This window comes from Trichomonas vaginalis, chromosome IV, assembly GCF_026262505.1.
Source record: "Trichomonas vaginalis G3 chromosome IV, whole genome shotgun sequence".
Lineage (NCBI taxonomy): Eukaryota > Parabasalia > Trichomonadida > Trichomonadidae > Trichomonas > Trichomonas vaginalis.
The window spans coordinates 32,760,739-32,783,393 of NC_067206.1; the positions used below are offsets into that span (position 1 = coordinate 32,760,739).

The window sequence follows — 22,655 nt, forward strand, 5'->3', positions numbered from 1 at the left end:
TGTATTAAATGCTTCATTTTATCTCCATTAAAAATGCAAGTCAGAAATATTCAGAACATAGCACCGAGTCTAACTGACAAGAGTATAAAGATATACTATGAACACGTTATGATGAAACCAACCAAAATTCAAGAAAGTCAGTATACTTATGAATATCCAAGACACTGGGTAGAGTATGTAGGAGGTGAGAAAGCTATTGAAATAAGACAAGTTAGAAGTATTCCAGCAGGAAGAACAATATTATTGAAGAACTTTAATGTTTTGAGTATAATGATGAAACAAAGAAGCAAGATAGTTTTCCTGTTGCTGTGTATGTGAACCTAGACACAGGAGATGACATGAAAGTTTTTAACACAAAGCTTCAAACGGTAGTGAGAGAACAACTTACTGCGGAAGGACACCCATTACCTTCAGAAGTTACCATAGCATATAATTTTGAAACAAACTCAATAGATTTTAAAGTCATCTCTGCAAAGAAGTCAGGATTTACATTTAATGAAGCAGATGTATATTCGAATGAAAACTTCAAAGCTATTGCATGGTTAGATAATGACGATTGCTTTAAGAAAATATTTAAATTCAGTGACTCAAAGATGTCAATAGATGACCTTCGTGGAATGTTACCATCGACGTTTACAGTGAAGGTTCAGCAGGATTGCTTACAAGATTGTCAATTGGTGGTATTTGGTCTCGTGAGAACATTGTTATAAAATCCAGTATAAGTGAATTTGCTGAAGAATCTATATTATGTCTTTCAAACTATATGTATTCGCCGCCGAAGCATTATAGTATAACAAACTTTGTCAGTAAGTTTAACATAAGACTTGTCGAACCTTCTTCAATGAAAGATGTTGTGCTACCTAAAGATGGAAAGGATGGACTCATTATTGAGATGATTTTAATTAGCATATTAAATGAGCTTGTTCTTGAAGGTCATTCATGATGAAATAACTGTTGTAGAAGATGTTAGCAATTGTTCAGACATTTTGAAGCGTATAGATGATATAAGAAATAAGTTAGATAGACCGCAAAGCGGTGAGGGCGAAGCCCGTGAGAACGCTTACGTTTCATTGACTTTCTCCAGTAACGAGAACTTTTATGAGATAATATTGAAGAGAGATGATTTTAATATGGTGTAAATGGTGCTTGGCTGGCAGCTTTAGGCGCAATGGAACAAAGCATTAGCATTTGGAGCAAAAGCACTTTGGAGCTTATGACGCAGTAAATAAAATGAGTGGAGGAAGGGTTTCAAAGACATTAGATGCAAATAAAGGGAAGATTGGAGGCTGGGTTGCAAAGAAGTTAAGATTAAATAAAATAGGGCTCATAAATAAAGCATCCAATTTGGTTGCGACTGAGTCAGAAAATGCTTTAGGAAAGGACGACGAGTTTGCAAAACACGAAAAGACTTTAATGACCAGATGAAAGGTGAAACAATGCATTTAAATAGATTCGATGGAACTAAAGAAAATGTTTCTTCTCCACCAGTAGTTCTTCCGTATGGTCCCTATGGAATGTATGGAAACCCTTATGAACGACCATTTGACCCATTGACTGGTGGAAGTAACTGGTATCATTACGGACGAAGAAGAAAGACAGTCAAGTTGGAGACAGACGTGAAGAAAGCAACTAAAAAGAAACCAAGGAAGAGAGTTATAAAGCAATGAATTCAACAAGGTTAGAAATGAGGTTAGATATCAGGTTAGATCTACCCTTCTACCCTAAATATATTTTTGTGCTATGTTTTCATACGTGTGAGGGTGGTGATATCATTAATTTTTAAGTTTATTTTTATATAAATGACGAAAACTATTGAGATAACAAACTACAACGGTCATGAGTTCAAGAATTTGTTCTTCGTTCCTCGTGAAAATACATTCTATCAGATACGAGGGAGAAAGGGTAAAGTTAGTTTGAGCGTTTATGAAGGAATGAAGAATGGAAAGTTTATACAAGCATACGATACAAACGGTAAACGTGTTTCATTAGCTTTGTCAAAACTTACTAACATTCATTTTGACAGTGATTTTGACCTATATGAAGAAGAAAGTGAGTCAGAAGATTATGAGCTGTTATGTGAAGCACAGCAATGGGAGGAGTTGCAATACTTTTGTAAGTGAGAACGTTTATTTTTACATTAATGAAGTCATTAGTGAAAACGTTAGTGAAGTGAAGTGGTTGGCGGCTTTGTAAATATTTAATGTTAAGTTAGTGTTGTCGTTTGTGTTGTAAAATATACGTTAATGGTTTTGTAAATATTTAAGGTTAAGTGGTGTACGGAGGCGCGCAGTGCCTCAGTACACGACTTAGCCATACTAACTAAATTTACGAAAACCGTTCGAAAATTGAATCAAAAATGAAAAGTAATACTTAAATGAGGAATTCTTTGAGATATTGGTCTTAGATTGAATGTAGCGTCATTCTTATATAGAATATATATTCATATCATCGGAAATATGATAAAAAGCATATAATAAATGTCAAAAAAGTGAACAAATAAGCAAAGATATTTTTTAAAAAACAATGAAAAGTAATACTTAAATGAGGAATTCTTTGAGATATTGGTCTTAGATTGAATGTAGCGTCATTCTTATATAGAATATATATTCATATCATCGGAAATATGATAAAAAGCATATAATAAATGTCAAAAAAGTGAACAAATAAGCAAAGATATTTTTTAAAAAACAATGAAAAGTAATACTTAAATGAGGAATTCTTTGAGATATTGGTCTTAGATTGAATGTAGCGTCACAAATTTCACAAATATAATTTACTATACAATTTTATTCTTTTTTTAAAATGGCTGACGACAGTCTGTATCAACTAACTCAACTAGTCAAGCATAATGATTATTCTTCGGATTCATTAAATCAAACTTTATCAATGCATAAGTACAATGACAGAAAGATCAATTGGATGCTTGAATTGGGATAAATTTTTCAAAAAAATCACAGTGACTGATGAAGTTCTTTTACATTTTTTAGCATCCGTTTTAAACATTGAAAAGATATCAGAATGTTTCAAGGATTCTATTTTTTATCACAATATTAATCTTGAAAAATTCAGTAATTTAACTGAAACAGAACAACAAACAATTTTAAATTCCTACAAAGCGGATAAATTTACATATTACATAATGTGCTCACAAATTGTAAAATCAAACTGGAACAATTTATCCCAACTTTAGTTAATATTGCAAATCAATATTTGCCATTTTTAGATGAAGAAAAGCAAATATATATATTTACTGAAATAACTGGCAATTATCAAAATTTTGAAATTTCAGTTGCAAACTTGTTACTTTTTTATGAAAACAATGAAGAAAAATTAAGCAACTGTTTTAATTTAACATTGTTCCAGCAAATTTATTCCAAAAATGGAATCGAGCAAATGATATTTTTTGCTGCAAATACAATTTGTTGCAATAACACTTCTATCAATTTTTACAATCTCCTTGAAATTGAAGAAATGAATCCATTTGATTTTTTTTATTTCTCAATTCAATAGTAGTAGGATAGAAAGAGTTTAGTGACTTTTTTTGTTACATCTATATATAGACGATGCATTAAAATATATTTATTAAAAAAATTAAAGTTATTTTTAAAATAATTTATTTTTTATCTTTTATAAAAGAAGCTATATATAGATGATGTCAGATATTCCGCGATTAATTAAACATTGTTTAAATCCTGAATGGGTTAAACTTCAATTTAAAAATGAAGATTGTGAATTATTAAATGAATATGAAAGCCAAAATAAGCTAATGAGGTATAAATATAATGATAAAGAATATTTAATTTCATGGAATCAATGGAGTCATAATCAAAGACCTCATAAACGAGAAGAAGAAATTGAAAATAATGAAATGGAAATCATTGATGACATTAAAGAGGATGGAATTCCTAAATTTTGTAGAAAAACCTTTAGAACTAAGTTAGGAGCATATAAACGTAGAGTATTAAATCCTGAATATCTTAAACATCAATTTAAAAAGGAAGACTGTGAATTATTAAACGCTAATGAATATGAAAATGCTAAATCAAAACTGAGATATAAATATATTGGAAGTGATGAAAGGTGTAAAGATAAAGATAAGTTTATTCAGTTTCATATAATAACTGGCACACGTTAGGGATAAGAAAACATTTAGGAGATTATGGTAAAAGTTCTGAATTCTTTAAATCTAGTATATACGAGAGAGTAAAAGAAATTAGAAATAATTATTTTCATGAATAAAAAATAAACTTTGAAAATAAATTAGAAGCTAATGATTATTTGAATTTATGAAATCAATTATTTGATTCATTCTTTCTTCAATCTCTTCTATTCTTTTTGTTAAATCATCTATTTTCATTAATGAGGTGATTCTTGATTGAGGAATAGATTTCAAACTAACCACTCCTTTTATTTTTGAAATTTTGAATCCATCAACTTTAAACATTTTATTCAATTTACATGTTGTCAATTCTTCAAATAATTTTTTATTGTTAGCATAATAGTTATTAAATTCTTCAACAGATGAAAAAATTTTTATTTCAGTAATTGGTTTAACAACGTTTATTTTTTGTTGAACATTTTCACTTTCATTTATTTCTTCCTCCTTTGTTTCATTTATTTTTAAAATCGGTTTCATTTATTATAAAATAAAAATTAGAATATAAGTGATGAAATATATTTTTTAATTAATATTAAATCAGAAATGGCGGCAGGATTCTTTAAAAAATTATGGGATGGAATTAAGAAAGCTGCGGGTTGGGTTTATAAAAAGGTTATTAAACCTGTTGCAAACTTTTTGGCACCAGTAGCGAAAACGGCAGGAACTATCATAGGTGGAGTATTAGGTACAAAAGCAGGTAATCCGGCAATGGGAGCACAAGCAGGTAACGCAATTGGTGGAATTGCTGAAGGAATACTTAATAAAATAGGGGGGTAGATAGTGGAAAAATAAATAAATATTATTTTTATCTTAGTATTGGTTGTAGTCTTTGATAAACTTTTTCTCCTTTATTTAAAATTTCTCTTATTGGGGCAGCTTTTGGTGTTATTGATTCAGCAACGTCACTAATTGCTTCTTTATTCTTAAATATCCAATTTGTCCTTTCTTCATTGTTTCCCAAACTTTATGCGCTCCTCTTTTTACTTTATCCCACAGTTTCTTAAAGAATCCTGCAGCCATAGTTGATTATTTCATTTAAAATTAAAATTCATTTTCATCTTTTAATTTTGATTGATTTTTTATTTAATAAAAATGACGACTAACTATTTGGTGCCAAACACTAAACCGATTAATGGAAATGTGTTTCATTCATTCGAAAAGATAAATGAAATTTCGCAAAGAATGATGGAAGAAGATATTATAGAGAACTTGAAAGTTCATCTATGACTCTGATGCTCCATATTTTGATGATAAACAAACTCATTTAAGAATTACAAATCCGGCTCATGATGTGAACCAATTAGGTGACACATATATTAAACGCAAAGTTAAAGCAACTCTAGTTTCAAATAAAGCTTTCACATGTGATGCCGCTTTTAAATGCATGCGTTTATTCGTTGGTTACAAATCATCAAATCAAGCTTTAAACAATTAGAAGTAGAAACCGAAAGAGGTGATGCCGGTTATCTTCAGATGGATTGTGCCCGTGAATCTTCGCATTTGCAACATATAAACCAAAATCAGAAAGGAAAGTTAAAAAGTTTGTTCATTCGTTATATAATAATGTTCAAAAATATGATAACTCAGTATGTGGTAAATATATTGACCCTTCAGAAGTTTTCAAGAAAGCAAATGAAGAAGTTGATGTCACTTTGATATGATGATTATTCCGGTAAATGATTTGTTAGCATTTCAGGCATTCGATGATTATCCTAAATCATTTGGTGAAAATCATTCTTAAATATTATGTTTTCAGGGATACTTTAGTATTTTGTCAGGTTGACCGTTAAGAGTTGCTGATTTACAAAATTACGTTTATGAAAAGATAACTGATGAAAATTATGAAAAGATTATGAATCATGTTTATAAATATGATCGCAAATTCCAACAAATCGGACTTCCTGCCAAATTAATTACAAGCTTAGCCGCTACATCTGCTGACGCAACAGTTGATAGCGTTATTATTTCATGCACAAAGATGGAAGTTTTAGAGGATAAATGTATTACACCAGGATACGGTTTAATTGAAGAATCAGTTAAAGCAATACCACGTTTATTTAGTAAGGAAGATCCATTCATGATTCCAGCTCAACATATTGACGTTCGTTCACTAAATGGAGGTTGCATCACTCCTGAAGGTATCAGCTCAGATTTCTCATACGCTCTTCATAATGTTACAGATGTTGTGTTAGCATTTCCGAAGAATGCAATGCAAAGAACGGTTTTAGAAAATCCAATGCTTCGAGGTCTTCAGGTCACTATAGATTCCAGAAACTTCCCCGATCAAGCGATGACCACAGTGGGCGACATATTCTTTACACGCATGCTTCAAGCTTCTGATTTAGATGGAGTGATGAATGCACGGAAGAATACGAGGACTCATTAACTAGACCACTGAATGATGATAATGGCACGCCATTAGCTAGAACATGGAAAGACAAACTTCATTCTTATGCACTATTCCAGTTCAACGTGATGGAGCGGGTATATTCTTTGATGGATTAGAAACTTTCAACTCACAAGTTACAGTACAAGTGAAAGCTTATCCAATCATTCAGGGTGAAAATGACACTTACTGTTCAAAAGTGACAAATCCTCCTCAGGTTTGGTTTACTAGGACTACGTATTGGACATGGACACCGGATGAAGGTTTGAAATATCATCCAACAGGTACACCACCACAGTATAGAAGTTCATATGATGAAATATTGATGAATAGAAATGTTTAAAATTATAAATTTTTTTGATTAAATGGATTTAAATTCATCCACTCCTTATGAAGAATTAGCAGGAGTATATAATACATACGTAGATGATATGATTAATGAAGCATTGAGTGATAATAGAAATGCTCTATCTAAGGAAAAATTAATGAAAATTCCATATTCTGAATGTTACTTAAATTCAATCACTGCAGCAATTGGTAAACAAATAAAGGTAAAACATTAACGATATTAAAACAAATTATCATTATTGCTAACACTTCCCCCCATTCACATGTGTTAATTTATATCAACCGTTCAGGTTCACCTTCAGATGATACATTTGAATCTTTAAAGCATTTAATCAAAATTCCAATTATTTATTTATCACAAGAAGAAGCAGAAGATTATTTTAAAAAACTTTTTAATGTATAAAGAATTATATAATACAATCAAGAAGCAAGGATTAGAGGATAAATTATTGATAAACAACGGATGAATTATTTGAAACACTTTCTATTTCAAATTTTGATAGAATTTTTGCATTCACTAATTTTTCTAGATGATGCGTGAAATCAAAACTAATAACAAATGAGAAATCATATTTAATCAGTTATTAACTCAATGTCGACACATTCAGTGTTCATTCTTCATGGCTGTTCAATACTTCAAAGCATTAAGCACAAACATTAAATCAAATCTATCAACACTTTTCATTTTCAGTGGGTTTAGTCGTCAACAGTTGAACGTTATGCTTTATCAAGTGAATTTACCAATGAGCATTAATGAACTTTACACACAATATCAGCAATTAGGTGAACATGGAAAAATAATAGTTGATTTAAATAAAGGAGGTGTTAAATTTGATTAACTTTTTATAATTAATTTTTATTTTTTATTTATAATTAAACATGACAGAAATAGCAAATCTTCTACAGGTTCCATTAAACAAGGGACAAACAAAAAGGGTGCATATAATAGAACTATGAAAGTTCCAGACGGAATGAAAGAATTAGTTCATATTGTTGCCGGTCTTCAAAAGGATGTTAAACAAATGAGAAATGTTTTAACATTACCAGAAGCTCAAGCATATGCCAAACGTCATGGTCCAAATTGGGAAGCACATGAAGCAGACATTACGGGTCCAAATGGAAAACCTGATGGTATAAATGAAGTTTTCGTTACTGATGGTCAAGGTAATATTAAAGTCATAAATGGGTATAAATTAACTATATCTGATTATCCTAAACGTAAAGCATATAATGAATGTTATCCTATGCAATTTGATGAAAATGGAAAAGCTGTTAAACAATACATTGGAGAAGGTGAACATGGTCCAATTAATTCATACCGTCATAATCCATATTCTTATTTCAATGAAGAATTAAACGCTATTGAAGAGGACCGGATGGAATTACCACGATATGTTAATCAGTTTGATGGTCAATATGCATATTTGAGACCTGAAATTCAGCTAAGAAATTCTTTTAAAGTTGCTTTATTCGATCCAGTGTTCAATGACAGAAAGAAGCAATGAAAGCAGAATTTAAACCAATTCAAGTGGCAAGAATTTCTTCATCTTCACTTTCAGAAGCGTTCAAGGAATTGATAAAGAAACCACTTTATTCTCAACAAGGTTATAACTTTGATTTAATTAAAGAAAGTGATAGACGTAAATTAGAAAAATCAGATGGTTTTAAGAATGCATGTAATGAAATGATTAAAGATATTGTAAATGATAAAATAAGACTGGAAGAAACTCAAAGCAATATCAATAACATAATTGGTGCAGTTACAAAGAAAGTATAAGCAAACAATGATGAACCTTGGGATATTACCGTAACACTAAATAAAACTTTAAATATATTTTTCTTTTTTTATTCAATTATAAATGAGAAGACGTTTCACAAGTCAAAAGAACACTAACGCAAAAGCAGAGATTACGGTTGGTATATAACGTAAATGATGATAAATCACGAATTATTCAAAATGTTAAAGTTAATGTTAGCCCTGAATTAACAAGGTCAGCAACTCAACCAAATTTATTAACTCGTGACTTACCGAAAAAGGAGGAGGAGCAAAATAAAGAAGATGAAGACCCAATCATTTTATCTGAACCCGGTAAAGAACCCGTTGAAATCCCCACATATCCAACATACCCCCACCTCTTTCATCAAACATCGAGAACCCAGGAATCTACGATTACAGTCGCAATGCGCCATATAAAATAGACATTAATTCTGAATTAATGAAAATTTACCGTGATATAATAATTAATAATTATGATTCAATAATAAATTTAATTGACCAATACCGGTTTAATTATTTACCTTATGAATCATTAATTCACATTATCGCCATTCTTTGTGATGTTCAAGATTCAGACGTGAAGATTCAATTTTTCATAGATGATGAGGTTTCATGCTGCGAACAGTTGCAAAATAAATCCTATAAAGGATATATAGCACAATTAAGATATCAAAGAACGGAACAACAACTGAACTTCATTTAACATATAATTGATATTTATAATAAAATAGTTGATGAATATAAAATATCACTTGAAAAATTCTTTGTTAAGCCATTTAATATTCAAAGCATTAACATTATTGAATAATAATCCTTTGAATCATAATCAATAATAATTGACCTTTCACCAGTTTCTATCGTTTGTTTATTTCTTTTTGTTCCCACTATCCGGATCGGTTCATTGTAATTGTTTTTGTTATTGTATCAGCTTTATCTTTAACTTCAATCTTTTTTCCATCAGGATATTTAAACCAAAATTCCAAAAATTCGATATTGTCAATCTGTTCATATTTTAATCTATCAATTACATTTTTAATACATCTGAAAATCTTATGAAATGGTCATTATATGGGTTTGATTGAACTAAATTTGAATGAAGTGAAATATAACCCGATGATGAATATGACATTGACTCATATTTTCTGAAAACACTAAAATTTATAACATGAATGAATTTCTTATTCGTTGAATTTATGAATTCTTGAGGTAATTTATTCTAGTTTTATTTATCACTGGAAAAAACGCTTTACCATATTTTTAATCGTAATAAAAAATGTCAATTATCAATATTATTTCGAATAATAACTGTGAATTAAATTTAACAGTTAGCGGAATTTATAATGTTACTCTCGTTTCTGTGAGTGGTAAATTAATCCCATTCTTTTAGACCCTTCAGATTATATATCATTTATTAAAGATGACCATGAAAAACGTGATGATATGATAAAATAATGTGATAACGAAATGGGATATTAACACGATTTTAAGTTATTTAAATGAAATCATTTATCGTATGGTATGAAGAAAATTTTAAATCAAAACCCGATAAACTTTTTGAACTTGATGAAATAAATAACCTTATTAAATTTCCGCTGAAAATTAAATTTTGTACTCCTCATCTTCGTTCATTGTTGGGAATATTAAATTTTGAAAAAAGATGTTGGGGATGTTTTGTATTCTGACACTGGTTCCAATTTCATTTTAATCAAATGTGATAAAGTTAATACCCCAATGAGATTTTCACATCAAACATTAGACCCTAACTCTTACCCATCAATACAAAACATTTTATCCATCAACTTAAACATATTTTCTTTATCATATCCGTTTCAATTATCCGGGAATTCATTTATTCTTCATTCAAAAGATTTATCAAATATTAAATTTAGAATAACCGACCTCTATTGATTGTGATTAGAATTCATGAATGAAATATTATGGCAATTTCAAATAGAAAAAATAGCTGATGAGATACGGATTAAATATTTATTTTTAAATCATAATAAATGATTTAAACAACAGCAACCACAACAACTTAAGGCACAGACCATTACATACGCCATATATGCATATAATTCAAAGACGGCAGAACAAACGCAAATGTTGAAATATGGAGATTTGGAGATAGTATTGAAAAATGACCATTTCGAATTCGTTTGCAAAGGTGGTGCAGTGATATCAAATATAAAAGAAATTTATTTATGAATTCAAAAATTTAAAGGAATAACGGATGATATAACATCAATTCCACCAGAAGAAAAAGATATTACGCATTAAATGCATTTCCTAAAGTTTTTGAAGATTGGAAAGATTTAATTTAAATGAGGAATTCATAAAAGGTTTCCTAAATGACATAATGAAGAAAGCAGATAAGGGACTTGTGGTTAGTGCATTAATGAAGAAAGCAGATAAGGAATATGTGGATGAAAAAGATAATGAAATTAAAGAAAGGGTTGAATGGTATCATGAACGGACATCGAAGATTTTAAAAACTAAAGCCGATACAGGATGGGTTTCAGAATGTTTAGACCTTAAAGCAGATAAAACTTATGTTAACAATGAGTTAATGAAGAAGGCAGATAAGAACCATACACATACAAGTTTTACAACTGTTGCTATAGAAAGTATTGAAGGAACGGTTGAAGAAACTGGTGGGGATGTATTATATTGTAAACCTCCTAACTTTCCACAAGGTTTAACATCGGATGACGACATAACGACGATGAAAAAACATTAGATGTAAAGATGTTTTGTCATGAAGGATGAATATAATATTAAATTCACTGCTCAAGATTTATATGACAAGAAAGCAGACAAAACAGAGCTTCAAACATTAAAGACAGAAATACTTCAAACATTATATCCTATAGGCTCTATTTATACGTCAATGAACTCAACAAATCCAGCAACAGTTCTGGGTTTCGGTATGTGGGAACAAATAGTTGACAGGTTTTTGTATTGTGCAAACTCTTCAAAGGAAACAGGAGGAAGTAAAACGATTACAGGTGAAAATTTACCTGCACACAGTCACTACATAGATTTAAGTACATCTCAAGCGGGTTGGCATAAGCATAGATATTGGGATTGGTCAGCAATGATAAAAGGTAAAGGATATGATGTTAAAGACAACGTTAAGTTTGCTATAGATTGTTACTGGAGTAACACTGAGGGAGGAGGAAACCATACACATCGCGTTTTGCATTTAGATGAAAGGATTAAATCGTAATAGTATTGAAAATCATCCATTGAAACATTATTTTTAGTATCTCTTTCTGCTTTTTCATCTTGTTTCTTATATGATTCAATTTTATATTTCCAATACTTTTTTGTTAATTCAAAACTTGATTCCACATTTTCTTCTTCTGGATATTTTTCGTTAGGATTAAAGTCTTTATATGCTAACGCGTAACGAATCATTGATGCATTCGATGATAAAGAAAGATTATGAAGCATGTCAATTTTATAAACAAATGTTTCTTCGATAATTTATATCAATTGGGTCAATCATAATTTCAACATCTTTATTGCAATAATGAATAAAATATTCTAATCTATTCTTAAAGTTTTTAGCATCATTGAGATATATTTGATAATCTGAATCGGATATTGTTTCTTGTGTTACATGCTGAATAAAAATGAATCTTGAGTGAATGGTTCCTTTTTATATAATTCATCTTTCGTAATTCTCCCATGTGATGAATTGATAGGGAAAAGGATTTAACACGTGATTTATTGTTTCCGAAATCTTTGAGTGAATTGGTCTAATGTCCCACCCGCTATATAATTTCTGATGTCAATAAATCTCAATTCATATGGAACGTTTGTTTTCTTTACATGATTTGCTTAAATTGTGAAGATGAACCCAGCATTGATTTTATTTTCCATTTTGCAGTGTTTAAATCACGAAGAATTAAATTTAAATCAAACTTTCCCGAATTAAAACCAATGATATTCACTTTATTAAATTCTTCATCTAAAAGCTCTTTCATTGCTTCCTTTTGTTTCTCATTTAATGTATTCATTAATTCTTCATATTGTTCAATATTTGATTTTAGCAACTAATGAAACAGGTTGAAAAATAAAAACTCAATCCAATCAGAAAATAAAAGAATCACTCGAAGTTAAGCAAAAATTCCTCGTATATGTTTTATCGTTTAATTTAACCGTTGATGATACCATGAATGGTTTTAAGTAAGCGTTTAAAGTTGCACACTCAGAAAGTTGTAATTCTTCTTTAGTCTCTAATGTTTCGAAGTCAAAAGTAATATAAATATCTTGTTGGTTTATAATATTCCTGCAAATTATGTGCTAATAGCCATTGATATATCTTCTGTTTCGTGATATGTGGTGCATATGGTTGCTGGGTCTTTTGCAATGAACGTCTTGAATTAATCTTCCATTATTTTCTTTACATTTCTCACAATGCTTTTAAAAATCTTCTTTGGTTTTTCCTTTCTGGATCATCACGGATAGAATAAACTTCTTCTTTGCAAAAGGGGCAAACTCTATAGCCGGTGAGTGCTTCAACGTCTGTTATTCTGTCAGCGTGAAGTTTTCCACATGGACTCTGTGTTAATAAAATATTTACTGTTTCAAATTCTGGATCTATCATTATTGAATCCACTAATGGAAAGTCTACCTTGTTAATGTCCACGTCTTCTGGTTGAGGGTCACAATAATAAAAATCAATATTAACGTTTAACATTCTTGCTAACCTCTCACTTTCTGATGAAATGTCAAACCCTTCTATGCATCTATTGCTTCATTTAAATAACTTCTACGAGTTTTAGGATTAACACCATCAGGAATGTTATAGAAGCGTTTAAATAACCTTCTACCTTCGGCTCTTATTTGATTATCATTCATTTTAGCTGTTCCATTTTTGTTCATTTATGTAAGAATAAAAATTAAAAAATAAATAAAAATAAAGTTTATTTTTTTAAAGTCCGAGACTCAGAGAGTCCAGGGCTAAAGTCCATAAAATGAATTAAGAACACATAAATTTTTATCATCTGCGACGTGACGAATACATTTTTAATTTACTCAAGAATGCGTACTACCCTGATACATTAAATCTAATTCCTGTCTTATTTAATTTCACAACTTTGAAAAGGAATGTATGAATAGCTATAAAATGATGAGATGATGTTTTATGGGTTGCTTCCATTTTTTCTGAAATAAATGAATAAATATAATGCTTATAAGTTTTCATATCTTTTATTCTTAATAACGAATGGTATAGACCTTTCCACTTCGTCTTCCTTCGGTGCTGTTCTTTCATATGAAACATTATTGGTATCTTCAATAATGAAACCACAATTGCATAAAATTTTATATGTACCAATTGTTTCTTTTGATATTTTATCTAATAAATCAAAAACTTTATCAACACCTGTACATTTATTTAAATAATAATTTGTGTAAATATCATGATCTTCTTTCTTAATCGTATTTGTTGCATATGTTACATTTTTCAATGCTTTTTGAATTTTTCAGAATCAAGAGGAGGTGAAAGTAATATACAGGGATCTTCATTATCAATAAATTGTAACTTATGTTTACGAATAAATTTAGTACCTTCTTCTGAAAGTGTTTCGTTTATTTCACCATCTAATAAAATTTTGTGTTGATTCCAAAAAGTAATTTTTATATCTTTCTTCATGAGATTTCTGTACTTCTGATTCTGAAGCTGGGATATTCATTAAACCCTCTACTTCATTTTCATTATATTTTCAACTTCTCTTAATTCCTTAATTTTTCATCTATTTCATCTCTTATTTTTTCCAGTCTTTCAATTTCATCATATTCATCATCTTTAATCCGTTCTTCATAATATTCAGGGAAAACATCAGGTTCTTTTGGTTTTTCTTCTTCAGATGTAGGATATAAGAAATTTATAACATCATCTTTATTCATTTTTCCATCATAATCAAATTCATTTAAGAACTCCACGAATTTTTTACAATTTCTTAAATAATATTTATCAACTTCATAACCCGCCTCCTCTAATATATCCTTTATTTCCTTATTTGTGAATCCCATTTTTTTAACATTGTTAGTTGTGACGCTCATTTCTTACGAATTAAAAAAATAAATTATTCAAAAATGTAAGACATGAATTTTCAAAGTTTATTTTTTATTCATGAAAATAATTATTTCTAATTTCTTTTACTCTCTCGTATATACTAGATTTAAAGAATTCAGAACTTTTACCATAATCTCCTAAATGTTTTCTTATCCCTAACGTGTGCCAGTTATTATATGAAACTGAATAAACTTTATCTTTATCTTTACACCTTTCATCACTTCCAATATATTTATATCTCAGTTTTGATTTAGCATTTTCATATTCATTAGCGTTTAATAATTCACAGTCTTCCTTTTTAAATTGATGTTTAAGATATTCAGGATTTAATACTCTACGTTTATATGCTCCTAACTTAGTTCTAAAGGTTTTTCTACAAAATTTAGGAATTCCATCCTCTTTAATGTCATCAATGATTTCCATTTCATTATTTTCAATTTCTTCTTCTCGTTTATGAGGTCTTTGATTATGACTCCATTGATTCCATGAAATTAAATATTCTTTATCATTATATTTATACCTCATTATCTTATTTTGGTTTTCATATTCATTTAATAATTCACAATCTTCATTTTTAAATTGAAGTTTAACCCATTCAGGATTTAAACAATGTTTAATTAATCGCGGAATATCTGACATCATCTATATATAGCTTCTTTTATAAAAGATAAAAAATAAATTATTTTAAAAATAACTTTAATTTTTTTAATAAATATATTTTAATGCATCGTCTATATATAGATGTAACAAAAAAAGTCACTAAACCCTTTCTATCCTACTACTTTCAATATAAAGAGATATTAAATTGCGATGATTTTCCAAAAGTTACAGAAGTAATCACAGGTTTAATCTCAGCTTCAAATATTAATGCTATTATGCGAATTTGCCAAAAAATTTTGGATAAAATTACATTTTATAAATGTAATTATTGCCATATTACCTCAATATGGAATTTTATCACAAATGCAGCAATAATTCTTCCTGATGAAGATTTATTAATCAAATTATTAAAATTCATAGAAAAAACAGAAAAAGCAACAGATGAATTATTCGAACCGGAGAATGATTTGGGTTTCTATGAATATTTAAATTCGATTTTCTCAGATATTACATCTGCGAGAAATAAGCAATTTCTCTTGGAATTTCTAAATACCCATGAAGATGACTTCACTTATTATCAAACATTGTGAGGTCATTTTTGATCAACAAATTAATTGAAATTCCGATCAAAAAAAATTCACAAATTGGATCAAAAAAATCAAATCTCAAGTTAAAAATAAAAAATTTCTACATTTTTATCAAATTTAGATTTTTTTTTCAAATCATGCGAATTGATTGAATAATTGCATATTTTATCCCATGCATCTAGAAGTATGTGTAATATTTTTGCTTTCATCAAGAAATTGTCGAATTTGATCTTAATTTTTTTTTGAAAAATATACTTTTAGAAAAAGAAATAGTGATTGAATAGCTGCCCATGCTGTAAAAGGGTTATTTTTACAAGTAAAAAAATTGTTATTTTTCGAGCAAGTCGAGGCTTTTTTACCATCTTATTTTTGAAGAGAAAGGGACAGACTAGCCCATTGTCACTTTTTAATTTAGCAAATGAACGCTTATGGAGTGGAGTTTTTGGGTAAATCTGATTTGCTTATAAATGAAATAAAATCAAAAGAAACCATATTGGCATTATATTATGCAAAAATAAATGATCTTACTTAGTACTTTTAAAGTTAATTTCAGAAAAAATTTGACACAATGGTATCCGGCACATACAAGTGGTGTACAACCAAAATATAAGTTGGTTTAAACATATATTGCTATATCTCATGATCTTACTTAGTACTTTTAAAGTAATTTCAGAAAAAATTTGACACAATGGTATCCGGCACATACAAGTGGTGTACAACCAAAATATAAGTTGGTTTAAACATATATTGCTATATCTCATGATCTTACTTAGTACTTTTAAAGTTAATTTCAGAAAAAATTTGACACAATGGTATCCGGCACATACAAGTGGTGTACAACCAAAATATAAGTTGGTTTAAACATATATTGCTATATCTCATGATCTTACTTAGTACTTTTAAAGTTAATTTCAGAAAAAATTTGACACAATGGTATCCGGCACATACAAGTGGTGTACAACCAAAATATAAGTTGGTTTAAACATATATTGCTATATCTCATGATCTTACTTAGTACTTTTAAAGTTAATTTCAGAAAAAATTTGACACAATGGTATCCGGCACATACAAGTGGTGTACAACCAAATCTTCGACTCGATGAACTTGTCATCGAGTTATATTCCAGTGTTGTTCCTTCATTCCTGATTAAGTTGCAAATTAAAGGTCTGGATTCAGAGAGAAGTGTTAAAGTTATCAAAAAAGTCACAAGAGATTTCGAAGAAATGACACAATTTAAAAAAGTCGAATGCATCAGTATGCTTGAAGCTGTTCAGAAAGGTCTGAAAAATGATACACTTGATCCCAACATTGTTTACTCAACATTAAAAATATTATTGCAAAGAAAACATTTGATTTAATAAACATTTAATTTATTATAATTAATTTTTTATTACAGTATAGTAAAAAATGCTATAAATAAATTATTATATTTTATTAAAATGTGACTTTTAATAGTAAGTGAATAAAATAAATCAGGAATTGGGAAAGAAATAAGGTTAATTAAAAATAATGAAAATTACAAGTTTAAGGTTAATGAAAAGTGACAATGGGCGAGTTTGTCCCCCACTCATTTTTGAAAAATTTACGAAAAATTATATCTGAAAAAACGCTTCATTTTGATATCTTACAATGATAAAATACCAATGTTGCTGGGATATAATAGCTACACCTGGACATCTACTACATTAATGCGTATGACAGGTAAAGTTGATTTCAAAAGTATAGCCTGGAAAGATTACAATAAATCAACGATAATTCAAAAAAATTTCTTATAAGTTAACATAATAAAAATTTAATTTTTATATTGCTTGTATTATACTTAAGTATATAATATATTTAAATCTTAGAATGAAAATTCGGGACGCCCTAGCTATTCAATTTTCCCTTAGGACGCCCATAAACCTCTCAAAAATGTGATGTAAATATCACAATTTTGAGAAATTTACACTAGGACGCCTTAGGACGCCAACCCCCTTTTTTACCATTTTTAAATATTAGGTCTGATAGAATATGAATAGATATCTGTTCAAATCATATTGATGTAAATCATTATTCATAGAAAATGATTCCAAATAGAATTTATCAAAATGATCCATTTGAATACTTATCATTTTTACATGTTTCAATATTCAAACTTTGTTATCTCATGATGCAGCTCGTTTTTACTCCTATATATTCTACAATCATAACAAAAATCTCATACAAAATAAATGAATAACAGAAATTTTGAAGTTCTTAGTGAATGAAATGGTCGTATATGATGACTTTAGGCAGTTGGCCGCTATTGTTAATGATAAATTTCCAATTTTATTGTTAATAATTTTAAATATTTAATATGAAAAGAGAATTTGAATGCTGATAATAAGAGAATTTGACAAGCATCTTGTAGGGATTCAAATACCCCTAACTTAAATTTTATGAGTTTATTGAATTTTTAGCCTTAGTAAAACATCAACTCGATGAAGATTTTTAAAAGACAATAGGTCTTGTTTGGCCGTGCAGTGGTCCCTTAAAGATTTACCCATTTGGGTTCCATATTACTTGGTAAAGCAATGTAGAATATCGAGATATATTCAAAAAATACTAATAATTCGAATTTTGTGTAGTCAATCATATTCATTTAATTAAGGGTTTCGTTTTGCTAAAATTGTCACTTTTATAGCATATTTGTTTTTGGATGTTTTGCGAAACCAAAAAAAAAAACACTATGATATACAATGTGTGTGTAAAGAAAATACTTTATTTACTAGTTAAAAAATCATTTGGTATTGATCAAGTTATTTTTTCTGGATAAGATATTATATGGATAATTGGATAGAAAATACAATTATATAATCTTGTACCTGGTTTAATTAAGCTAATTGTCATCAGAAACTTGTAATTTTTATGGGCGTCAAAAATTTTCTCACTGGGTTTTCGTCTATCAATCCCAGCTCATTATATACGCAACCAATCAAAAATCTGATATGGGAGTCCAAGGCTAACTTTTTGTTGTCTACCTAATAAAAGAGGAAGCAGCATTAGTGAGAATAATCGCAAATATTCAATTTAAATTATCTTTTTATTCTTAATTTAAAGTGACAAAAAGAATAAAAAACCTATTCTAAGGCATGTTGTTATGTAAATGAGACTAGACATCATATTTTATGTTATGAAAAAAAAATATTTAGAATTTTAGAACAAAATAAATAGAAAAAATAGCATAACTTATGGATGTGCGTATATTAAATTTAATAAATTAAGAGAAATTATTTTTGGCGCCAAAATTATTCGTTAACTCTCAAATTTTTCTGAGTCAATAAGCCGCCAAAAAAGTGTCATTTTGTTTCGTTAGAGAAAGATGAATTGTCCATGTCATCCAATCGGGAACAAGGGGGATGGGGATTAGATGATAAAGAAGCAATTCATGCTCTCTATCTGAAGCAATCAGACTTACCAGCAACAATGTGAATCGATTTGGCTTTAAAGTTAATATAGCAGATCAGCTTGTTACTGGAGAGACTAGGCATTACGATTGATTCGCTGTAGTGCTCTACTTTAATTTAAGAGTAGTAACGGATAACTGAATTCCCAAAGTTCTTTAGGTGATCCAAAACACTGTAGCTGCTTGAACTTTGGACGAGCCTCGCACCCCAGAGAATAGAAATCCCAATCTTGCTCATGTTTAGTTGAATTAGTCTGCAGCAGTACAGCTCTGATACCACAAGATCGTGATGTATACAAAGTCACAACGCTATTTGATTCAACAACTAGCTAGTTTTGACATCAAATTGCAAAATTTGACTTCGTTATGAGCTCTTTGTAGCAAAAATACATTACACTTAAAGACTAGTTGCTAGACTGTAGTAGTTTGTTCGTATATATCTATTTTTCCCCAACGTATTGCATACTACATTTTGACAAGACTTGCAACCTTATAGTAACCTCGTTGGGAATTGTTCAAGCAAAGCGTAGGTAGTTAAGGTCGAGTAAGAGTTCTTCTTAAATCTTTCACTGAATGAGTAGGTGTTGGAAGAACTGTTCTCTAAAGCGATACAGTTGCGCTACATGTTCGTCAACTTGTCTAGAAATAAATATATCATTTGTTTTATACGTTTTTTCGTAATAAATCTATTTGTATTTGTTGTATTTGAGTATGAAGATAACAAAAACTACGGCATAAGACGCAGTACACTGGGCTTCGTTGCCATTTTATTTACCATGTTAAGAATAAACTTAACAGACATGCTTTGTTTTCGACGAAGCCATCTAAAATAACGTACATCTAAATAAAACTAAAAAACTGTAAAATTTCTTTATTTGATAGTATACTTCAAATTATGCACTATACCTTCTAGAATTCTATAACACTCTTTGCATATAATTTTTTTAAAAAAAGTTATATCTCGACAAAAATATGATTTATCAATAGAGTATGTAAAATAAAACTCATTCGCAGTATTAAAAAATCGTAAATCTTTCCAAAAAAATTTTGAATTACAAATTTTAAAACTTAAAACAACATTTTTTGAAGCGAAAAAACGAAATCTAATTTTTTTTGGAAAATTTAGAATAAATAGAGCTCTTTAACTCGTCGAATACAAATTGTTTTCAAGTTTTTTTCGACCGGAAATTGAACTTTTAGAGTTTATACAATAAGATTCACATGAAAAAATACGGGTTTAACAAAGAAATCACCAATATAAAGGTTTTTTAGTAGAACGAGATTGATAAAAACTATGGTATGATAAAAAGACGATATTTTTTTTGGCGGGATAATTGAAGAATATGAATGATTCGAATTACAGACATACTCTAGTCCGAAACTTACTATGGTTCGTGACTTATTTTTGACACAGAATAGCTGTAGACTAAGGCTTACTCTAGATCCAGACTTATTATACAATTAAATTTGCTTTTGGAATAAGACTTAATTTTAGTTACAAACTTATCTTAATATCAGACTTATATTTAGAATCAGACTTACTTTAGTCTAGAACTTACATTTAGAATCAGACTTCCATTTCAAGTCAGACTTACTTTCGTCCGAGACTTACATTTCAAGTCAGACTTACTTTCGTCCGAGACTTACATTTCAAGTCAGACTTACTTTCGTCCGAGACTTACATTTCAAGTCAGACTTACTTTCGTCCGAGACTTACATTTCAAGTCAGACTTACTTTCGTCCGAGACTTACATTTTAAGTCATACTTACATTAATATCAAACTTATATTAACCTACGACTTACTTTTATTCCCAGACATCTTGATCCACACTGACATTGAAAAACTCATACATCTAAAGCCACTCAAACATCTAGATCCACTACGACATGGAAATCCACTCAAATAATTTTTGCTCTCTAACTACATTTTTATATGATTTTACAACCTAAATTTTCTTCTTTACCTAAAGATTATTCGCAATATCTGAATATCATTAATTAATTGAGATATTCAAGTTTTGACAGCGGATTTGGAAAGCAGACTTGATGGAGATTTTAAATCTGATGTCAAATCTTGGTTTTGTGCATTATTGGAAGAGAAAAAAAGGGTGTTAATTGCAAATCTTAAATATAGGTTTTTACGAAAAATGTAATTAGGGTTAGAATCATAGAAAGATATATCTGTCAGACATTGTTATGTGTGACAGATAATATTGCATCTCATAGACACTGTTGCATCTGTCAGACACTGTTAAATTTCATAGACACTGTTGCATCTCATACACACTGTTGCATCTGTCAGACACTGTTGCATCTCATACACACTGTTGCATCTGTCAGACACTGTTGTATCTCATACACACTGTTGCATCTTTCAGACACTGTTGCATCTCATAGACACTGTTGTATCTCATAGACACTGTTGTATCTCATAGACACTGTTGCATCTCATAGACACTGTTGCATCTCATAGACACTGTTGCATCTTTCAGGCACTGTTGCATCTCATACACACTATTGCATCTGTCAGACACTGTTGCATCTCATAGACACTGTTGCATCTCATAGACACTGTTGCATCTGTCAGACACTGTTTTATCTCTCGGACACTATTACATTATCTTACTCTATTTCTAATTTTAAATATTTTTCTGTTTTTTGTTTTCATTATTAAATTTATTTTATAAAAATTATTTCTCTTACTTAAATTTTAAATTTCTTCTTAGTTTAATCCTAAAATTCGTTTACTTTTAAAATTGACATTCCGTTTAATGGCTCCTTTTGATTATGGATGTATTATTGATCTAAATAAAATCAATAGTACTATTCTTAAGATAATAAATTATTCAAAATATCTCGTTCAGAATAATATAGACCTCGATTTAGAAGATCCAGAATTTAATGATATTCAGGCTGAATGTAAGCGCATTCGTACATGTGATGCTTATAACTACATTACCCTTTTTGTAATACATAACTTAAATTTCGCACCGGCGGTCAATGAAATACTGGACAATTTAGAATTTTACCCTACACCAAATGAATACTTAACTTCAATAGCAGACGAATATAGCAAGGATATGGGTGATGAAGAAGAATATAACTATATTCATGTTTTTCCACAAACATTGAAGGATTTTCTAATTGATACTTTGTTAATGGATGATCTTGACGCTTTTTTATCCAAACTATTTGGTCGCAATATTGGAACAACCATTTTTGGTGATAGAATTAGCATATGCTTTCAATGCAAACAATATCCTTGAATATTTATGTGCAAATACTGAA

At 29.5% G+C, this 22,655-nt stretch overlaps 5 protein-coding genes and 3 pseudogenes across 8 annotated transcripts, besides 12 other annotated features; 7 read left to right on the forward strand and 1 right to left on the reverse strand.

Moving 5' to 3' along the window:
• Positions 1-2,256: part of a mobile genetic element that runs on past the window's edge.
• Positions 34-914, forward strand: TVAGG3_0210650 (annotated as a pseudogene). Its single transcript has one exon. A coding segment is annotated over exon 1 (881 nt).
• Positions 915-1,139, forward strand: TVAGG3_0210660 (uncharacterized protein; the record flags this gene model as incomplete). The annotated part of the gene is made up of 1 exon (XM_051226642.1): positions 915-1,139. The coding sequence occupies one exon, from the start codon at positions 915-917 to the stop codon at positions 1,137-1,139; it is 225 nt and encodes a 74-aa protein (XP_051111628.1).
• TVAGG3_0210670 (protein of unknown function, DUF4107 family) lies at positions 1,422-1,659 on the forward strand (the record flags this gene model as incomplete). Its single annotated transcript, XM_051226643.1, has 1 exon — positions 1,422-1,659. A coding segment is annotated over one exon (238 nt), but the record flags the coding sequence as incomplete, so codon positions are not given.
• Positions 1,660-1,799: a terminal%2Cinverted (terminal inverted repeat of Maverick-1B transposon ID:TVAGG3_0210530).
• TVAGG3_0210680 (uncharacterized protein) lies at positions 1,800-2,120 on the forward strand (the record flags this gene model as incomplete). Its single annotated transcript, XM_001281112.1, has 1 exon — positions 1,800-2,120. One exon carries the CDS (start codon positions 1,800-1,802, stop codon positions 2,118-2,120), a length of 321 nt encoding a protein of 106 aa, XP_001281113.1.
• Positions 2,257-2,321: 65 nt separating the features above from the next.
• Positions 2,322-3,509: a mobile genetic element.
• Positions 3,510-4,702: 1,193 nt separating this feature from the next.
• Positions 4,703-4,936, forward strand: TVAGG3_0210700 (N-acetylmuramoyl-l-alanine amidase family; the record flags this gene model as incomplete). The annotated part of the gene is made up of 1 exon (XM_001308819.1): positions 4,703-4,936. The coding sequence occupies one exon, from the start codon at positions 4,703-4,705 to the stop codon at positions 4,934-4,936; it is 234 nt and encodes a 77-aa protein (XP_001308820.1).
• A 2,100-nt stretch (positions 4,937-7,036) lies between these two features.
• Positions 7,037-11,867: a mobile genetic element.
• TVAGG3_0210720 lies at positions 10,677-11,805 on the forward strand (annotated as a pseudogene). The gene has a single exon. A coding segment is annotated over exon 1 (1,129 nt).
• Positions 11,868-12,489: 622 nt separating the features above from the next.
• On the reverse strand, positions 12,490-13,560 carry TVAGG3_0210730 (annotated as a pseudogene). The gene has a single exon. A coding segment is annotated over exon 1 (1,071 nt).
• A 757-nt stretch (positions 13,561-14,317) lies between these two features.
• Positions 14,318-14,712: a mobile genetic element.
• Positions 14,713-15,538: 826 nt separating this feature from the next.
• Positions 15,539-16,316: a mobile genetic element.
• Positions 16,317-16,354: a mobile genetic element.
• Positions 16,317-16,354: a terminal%2Cinverted (terminal inverted repeat of MuDR-5_TvMULE4 transposon ID:TVAGG3_0210760).
• Positions 16,355-17,474: 1,120 nt separating this feature from the next.
• Positions 17,475-17,511: a mobile genetic element.
• Positions 17,475-17,511: a terminal%2Cinverted (terminal inverted repeat of MuDR-5_TvMULE4 transposon ID:TVAGG3_0210770).
• Positions 17,512-17,801: 290 nt separating this feature from the next.
• Positions 17,802-17,916: a mobile genetic element.
• Positions 17,802-17,916: a terminal%2Cinverted (terminal inverted repeat of MuDR-1/TvPhantom-1 transposon ID:TVAGG3_0210780).
• A 4,222-nt stretch (positions 17,917-22,138) lies between these two features.
• TVAGG3_0210790 (uncharacterized protein) lies at positions 22,139-22,633 on the forward strand (the record flags this gene model as incomplete). Its single annotated transcript, XM_051226644.1, has 1 exon — positions 22,139-22,633. One exon carries the CDS (start codon positions 22,139-22,141, stop codon positions 22,631-22,633), a length of 495 nt encoding a protein of 164 aa, XP_051111630.1.
• Positions 22,634-22,655: the final 22 nt, after the last annotated feature.